Source organism: Nuphar pumila, chromosome 6, assembly GCF_984573655.1.
Source record: "Nuphar pumila chromosome 6, dmNupPumi1.hap1.1, whole genome shotgun sequence".
Classification (NCBI taxonomy): domain Eukaryota; kingdom Viridiplantae; phylum Streptophyta; class Magnoliopsida; order Nymphaeales; family Nymphaeaceae; genus Nuphar; species Nuphar pumila.
Window position 1 is genome coordinate 81620085 of NC_143254.1, and position 7365 is coordinate 81627449.

Below are 7365 nucleotides of genomic sequence, written 5' to 3' on the forward strand. Positions count from 1 at the left end.
ATCATCAGATTCGTATACGCGAGGGAGACGAGTGGAAAACGGCATTTAAGACACGTGATGGATTGTACGAGTGGTTAGTTATGCCGTTTGGGTTGTCTAATGCCCCCAGTACCTTCATGAACATGATGACCCAAGTCTTGCGTCCGTGTCTTGGGAAGTTTGTTGTCGTCTACTTTGACGACATCTTGATCTATAGTTCTTCATTGTCTGATCATTTGAGTCACCTGCGTCAAGTCTTAGATATTTTGAGAAAGGAAAAATTGTATGCCAATGCCAAGAAGTGTGAGTTTATGACAACAAGTGTCGTGTTCTTAGGGTTTATTGTGTCTTCTGATGGCGTCAAGGCCGACCCTGCTAAAGTCTGAGCGATTGTCGATTGGCCTACCCCCAAAGACTATAGGAGAGATCCGTAGTTTCCACGGGTTAGCCACCTTTTACCGACGTTTCGTGAGGAATTTTAGTACCCTTATGGCCCCCATCACAGAATGCCTAAAAGGTACTAGCTTTCATTGGACGCCAGCGGCTAGCAAAGCCTTCACGATCATCAAGGACAAAATGACCAGTGCCCCTGTCTTAGCCCTCCCCGACTTTAGTGCAGTCTTTGAGGTTGAATGTGATGCCTCTAAAGTGGGGATTGGCGCCGTCTTGAGTCAGAATCGTAGGCCTGTCGCCTTCTTTAGCGAGAAGCTGACTCAAGCCAGGTGCCAATATTCCACTTACGATGTGGAGTTTTATGCCGTTGTACAAGCCCTTCGTTATTGGAGGCATTATCTCATTTATAAGGAATTTGTCTTGTACACGGATCATGAGGCATTGAAGTACCTGAACAGTCAGAAAAAGTTGAGTGTTCGTCATGCCAAGTGGGTCAGCTTCTTGTAAGAGTACACCTTTTCGCTTCGGCATCAATCGGGTACTCTGAACAAGGTGGTTGACGCTCTTAGTAGGAAGAACAGCCTGTTGATGACTATGTCGGTGCAGGTCATAGGTTTTGAACAATGCAAAGAGTTATACCCTACGGACCCTGATTTTCACAAAGTCTGGGAAGGGTGCACCTCCTCCGCTCGCAACCTCGACCCCCGTTTTAGTATTCATAATGGTTACCTCTTCCGTGGTAACCAATTATGTGTACCCAATTTCTCCCTCAGGCTTCAGTTGATTTCTGAATTACATGAAGGAGGGTTAGCAGGGCATTTCGGGCATGATAAGACGTTCGCTCTCTTAGATGAACGATACCTTTGGCCCAAAATGCGCAAAGATGTTGTCAAGTTTATCCAAGGTTGTCATGTGTGTCAAGTGTCCAAGGGTCATCGTCAGAATAGTGGTCTGTCTACCCCGTTACCCATTCCTGAACGACCGTGGGAGCATGTGTCCATGGATTTTATCGTGGGCCTGCCCCGCACACCACGTCGTTTTGATTCAATTTTAGTAGTTGTTGACCGGTTCTCCAAAATGGCTATCTTTATTCCGTGCAAACGCACCACTGATGCCTCTTTAGTCGCTTCCTATTATTTCAAAGATGTTGCCCGTTTCCACGGTCTACCTCACACAATCACTTCCGATCGCGACACGCGTTTTATGAGCCACTTTTGGAAGTCGTTATGGACCCTGTTGAAAACTAAGCTCCAGTTCAGTAGCGCGTATCACCCCCAGACTGATGGCCAAACCGAAGTTGTAAATCGCACCTTAGGAAATTTGTTACGGAGTTTAGTGGGCGAAAATGTCAAAACTTGGGATCTCGTTTTGCCTCAAACCGAGTTCGCCTATAACAACTCCATTAACCGGTCCACTGGCAAATCTCCGTTCCAGATAGTGTATGGTCGGTCCCCCACCCATGTCGTTGACCTCGCCCCTGTGTCTGATCTCTCAGCTCCCGCTCCGGATGCCTTTGATGCCATTGAATATATGCGTGACATTCACAGACAAGTCAGGGCCAAACTTGTTGAAAGCTACGAGACCTACAAAGCTTTCGTAGATCAGGGTCGTCGTGATGTCCATTTCGAGGTTGGTCAACTTGTCTGGGTGTACCTGCGTCCAGAGCGTTTTCCCGTAGGTACCTATAGCAAATTAAGTCCTAAGAAGTATGGCCCCTTTAGGATCCTTCAGCGGTTAGGTTCGAATGCTTACCTCCTTGAGCTACCCGATGATTGGCATATCTCCCCTATTTTCAACGTGGCTGATCTATATGCTTACTGTGGCAACAACAAGTCGACAGAGCCGACTTCTTTCCAACCAGGGGAGAATGATGCAGGGCAGGACTCGATTGGGCCCATTGTGCCACTCGATCCACCACACAGGGCAGATGAAAGACCCCGTGAATATGACTCACCTGCAGGGACGGAACCGCGACGCAGGGAGGTACCCTTGCGCACATACGTCAGGCGTGGTGGAGCTCGCACGCCCCAGAACCAGCAGCAAAGAGAGACCGAACCGGATCGTGGGTCGGATCCAAATCTGGACCCACGACCCGGTCCAGTAGACAGTCTTTAAGAGGCCTGTCTAGGGTTGCGTGAAGATCATGGAATATTGAAAAGAACCCCAGCCGACTTCTCTTCTGCAGTTTTTTCCTATTCTTCATTTGATTGCTGTTTTCCTTTGTTTTTTTCCTTACTGTTATTGCAACTTCCCATTGTTTTATTGAATTTTCTGAATTAATAAAGAAGTTCAGCCACCGATTCACGGTGGGTCATTAGTTTACGCTCCTCCTCCAACGCAGCTGCATCAATTAGGTATCTCAATTCATGCACAAGCCCCAAGCAAAACACATGGAAGTTGTGAAAAGAATTTTATGGTACATCAAAGTGATGTGTTTGTGTGGGCCTAGGTTCAAATTGTAAGATTTAGGTAGGCTTAGGTTAAGTTTGGTCAAGTCAAAGGTCAAGGTAAGTAAACAGGTTCAGATTTAGTTTTGGCAGGGTTTAAAGAAAATTCGGTTATCCTAAAATACAATACAATAAATGTTGAGAAATTAGGAGGTGACTTAGGACACACGTCAGGGAAGCTTGGGTTAAAATTTGAGGGTAAGGGGATTCAGGGTTGCAAAGATAAAATTCTGGAAAAATCTGGGTTTATATGAGAATTGGATTACCCTAAGAGAATGAGTAATTCCTCTCAGAATAAAAAACACAAAAAATAGGGTTATCCATCTTACACACTTGGGTTGTCCCCAATCACAGAATGAGTAATTCCTCTCTGCCCCTCTCATCTTTCTCTCTCAAGGGCTCATCCCTCTCTCTTAGCTTGGTGTGTTGATCCCTTGTGGGTCTAGCTCACTAAGTGGACCAAGGTTGCTGCCAAGGACTGTTCAAACCAACATGATCAATCAAGTCCCCGACGGTCTTCACTTGCCCAAGTCAATCCCTTGGTGCATCCGACCTCAACCAGCTGACCCAGCCTATATAGCAGACCCCACCTAAGTCAACCTAAACTCAGTAAGCCAACCAAGCCTTTTCTTTGACCCAAACCTAGGTTAGAACCTACCGAACCTACTTCAGCCCCAAACCTGAACTCTGACGAACCCAAAATTTTGTCAACTTTGCGGACTCACCTAGCCCAAACCGTGAAGGGTTTGAGCCTATAATTTGGACTCAATGTTCCTTAGAGTGTCTAGTTTTAACCCCCCGAATTTCAACATTTATAGAGTTCACAACTTTGAGAACTCTATTTATCAATTCGGATCTATCATATTCAAAACCCAGTCTGTTGTGTTTAACCGTGAAAAACCCATCACTTCCAAAAATCATCTCTCCTTGGATCTGAGTCATCTGACCCCCAAAATTGGTCGAAAGCTAGTCCAAGGTGTCTAGAATAATCCCTCCAAATTTGGGATTTTTTATGGTACCGTTTGGGAGTTCTGATTTTTCTCCCCGAGTCTGTCAAAAAACCCGACCATGTTTACCCGAGTTAGCCTCTTGACCTAATCGAGCCTACCCCTACCCAAAAAATTTGAACCCTACGCCCAAGCATGCATCATCAATACACCAAACGGTGCAGTTTTGCTATTCAACATGCCTCCCAGATCCTAATAATGGGTATGGGGGGGGGGGCGTTTGCACCTCTCCATGCTATGGTTGCGCATTCAAGGGTACAACACGTCGGTGCACATGACCTTCCATGGCCCTCCACTGACCATAGACCCTGCTCACCCCAACTCCACCGAGGCAGAAAACCATATAGCCATCCCACACACTCGGGTTACTTACCACCACATCACTCCTGCACGCACGCAGCATACCTGGACGACCAGTCGGCTATCCACCTGCAGCACTGCTCCATTCAGGCCCTAACAACCTAAGGTGGAGGTTTAAATTTCCAATCAAATAGCTAAAGTTATTGACAAAAAAAAAAAGAAGAGCAAAGCTTTAGGAATAAGAAATTCCTACCTGAAGAACAAACTGAAAACAACTAAATAAGTGGCATATACACTTAAAACAGAAACTAACTCAGTTATATACCATCCTGAAGCTTCTTAATCTTCCATGATGCAGATTTCCTATAAGACTATTTAGTTTTTAGGCTTGAAAGCCCAATATAATGCAGATGTTTATCTCCTTTTGAATTTCAAGAATCACAAAATCCATGCACCCTAGGTGATAGCTAAGGATATGCATTCCTTATCTTCTCTAGAACACAGCTTCTTCATTTTATGGAATTAGTTTCCAGTCACATTAACCAAACAAAGAACACGTATATAGGAGGGAATAGGAGAATCAGACAAAGAGATCAACACACATTCTGAACAAAAACTCAAAAAAAAATCTGTGATGTCTCCCATTATACCAAAATTCCAACATAAGATGTGATGAACCACAAAAAACAAGTTATATATGATTATCTATTGAAAAAAAGTTTAACATGGTTTTTTTTACTCTCTGTTTTTCTTTTTCATAAGAATGAACCAAACGAGACACCGAGGCAATTCCAAAAGAATGAGGTGCCAATACAAAGCCCTTCTGTTCATGATGAATAATACCAATAAGGTGAGCAGGTACTACATTGATTAATGCCAAAATAAAATTGTTGGGTTATTCTAGCAACTGTTAACTAGGCATACGCATTTAGCAAAAAGCGACCAGCACTGAGCAAGGTTCAATAACATAAAAACGGAAAAATAGAACAAACATAATACACAACAAATAGTTCAAACACCAGGCTCAGTTTCAAGTCGTGCTGAAGAAGGAATTCAGACCTCCTCGATTGATTCGATGTAGTGAAAGGCCCCACCTTTGAGTTGTGTTTCATTGTTAGGAAAAATCAGCCAATCGTCGGACACCCTGAACCATCTATGCTGTTTTATAAAGGATGCCAGTCGCGGGTGAGCAACATTCTTATACCATATCTTGGATTTGCTGTCGGGCCATCGGATCGGATACCGGTACCCCTTTGGGAGGGGCACCAGGCATGTGGGTGACGTTGCAGGGCAGCTCCTCTCACTATGCCTGTACCTCTGACCCCTCTTTCCGCTGTTCTCATTATCGATACAGGGGACGTAGTTATACTTGCGTCTAACACTACACAATTTCCACGTATACTCGGCCTTGTCGTCGAACAAGGGAACGGCCTTCTTGCTCTTCTTCTTCTTCTTCTTTTTCTTCCCTTTCGCAAGCTTGATGGCCTCCGTCGAAACGTTCATCTCTTCTTCAGGGGAAGAGGATTCCTTTTCCACGGGAGGAGTAGTTGAAGTGGTGAGCTGGATTTCGACGCCCCCTTTCCCCGCCGTTATCATTTCGCTTCCCTCTTCTTCCGTCTTGTTTTTAAGGTTGCCGACGCTCTTATTCTTGTCCTCCTTCCCATGATCGGGTCGAGCCCCTTCGGATAAATAGGAGTGTGCGGGTGGGACTGAAAGGTGTAACCCTGCAGTGGCGTTGGGGGAGCGAACGCTGCGGGTTCCGGAAACCCCAGATGAAGGAGAATAAGAAGAAGAAGGGATGGGGTTCTCGGAGGGAATGTCGCCAAAGCTACTTCTCCGAATCGGGTCAGAGGAAGAAGAGAAGAACGACAAAACAAGAACGAAGCATAGACCCAAGAATGCCACCAACGTGGACTTCAAGCACAAACCCGATGGACGCTTCGAGTGCCGGCCCAACCGCGCAACTCCCGCCGCCATTACTGTTGCTTTTATCGGTGATTCGGTATGGTCCTAGTAGTGACAGATTGTTGACGGGCGAATCCAGAAATGAATGCTTTGCTTTGCCAAGGATGGATGCGGATGCCTGAAAACTTGGCCACAGAGAGAGAGAAGAGAGAGTGGGAAATGATCGATAATGCTACTCCTTGTTATTCTTTATATTTTTAATTGTTTTAACAGTGATCACGACTCAAGCAGTATCTTTCTTCTTTCCCTCTCGTTTTCTGACAGGTGTGTTTCTTTGCTTTTCACCTCGCCGCTCCGGATCTTTCTGGACTCTTTTGTTCAAGGAAGATAGTGAGAGGGAGGAGGAAGTGTGCTCCCCTCTTCACGCACAAACATGTGGAAAATCCACAGTGGTAATGGCAAAAGACTATCTTCGGCGGACTCGAAAGGATTGCCGGCTGCCTACCTCCATCATTCACAGCACGGGATGGGTTACTTACGTTGGTGGGGAAAGGTCTCATTCACAGCGCAGGACGGCTTGGCTACTTTACTTCCGTTTGCAGGGAAGGCTGATTGACATGATTGCACCCGAAACCTTTCGGGTGCGTTCACCGAGTTTTACGCTACGGCAACAATGACCACAAGCAAGTGACTACGTTTTCGATCTTTTCTTTAATTTATAACCCGGAGAAAACCGCACCGTCACCAAGACCTGGTCGGGGCCATACAGCTTAAAACCGAAGCCGCACTGTTTGCTACAACGTCACCTATATAAGCTCATGGGGCTCACATCCCAGTGTCTCGGCATCGGAGTCTGGAGTCATTGCAAAGACTAAAGTACTTTTTTTTGCCATTTTCGCCAAGAAGCGATAGTTTGAGAAAAGGATAAAAATGTTTTTCATCTAGAAAAGAGAAACAACGGTTCACGATCCTCTATTTAGAAAAGTGAAACACCGGTTCGAGAATGATGTTAACTCTTCAAAATCCAAACATTCCGTTGGTTGACATGATTGCATCCGAAAAGTGATTGCACCCGAAACCTTTCGGGTGCGTTCATCGAGTTTTACGCTACAGCAACAATGACCACAAGCAGCGTGACTATATTTTTTATTTTTTATTTAATTTATAACCCGAAAAAAACTACACTGTCACCAAGACCTGGTCGGGCCATACAGCTTAAAATCGAAGTAGGTTATATGTTCCCCCCGAAGATGCATTGTTTACTACAGTGCATGTTCGGGTTTGAATGTGCGTCACGTATATAAGCTCGTGGGGCTCGTATCCCAGTGTGTGTC

The 7365-nt window shown here is 45.3% G+C and overlaps 1 protein-coding gene across 1 annotated transcript in view; it reads right to left on the reverse strand.

Annotated features, from left to right (window-relative positions):
* LOC149834952 (S-adenosyl-L-methionine-dependent methyltransferases superfamily protein) overlaps window positions 1-6153 on the reverse strand; it is a 66736-nt gene extending 60583 nt beyond the window's left edge. The window contains exon 1 of the mRNA XM_090010348.1: window positions 5186-6153. Within this exon, the coding sequence (XP_089866474.1) occupies window positions 5186-6103 (918 nt within the window). The 5' untranslated portion in view covers window positions 6104-6153. The remainder of the gene's footprint in view (window positions 1-5185) is intronic.
* Between the last annotated feature and the right edge of the window lie 1212 nt (window positions 6154-7365).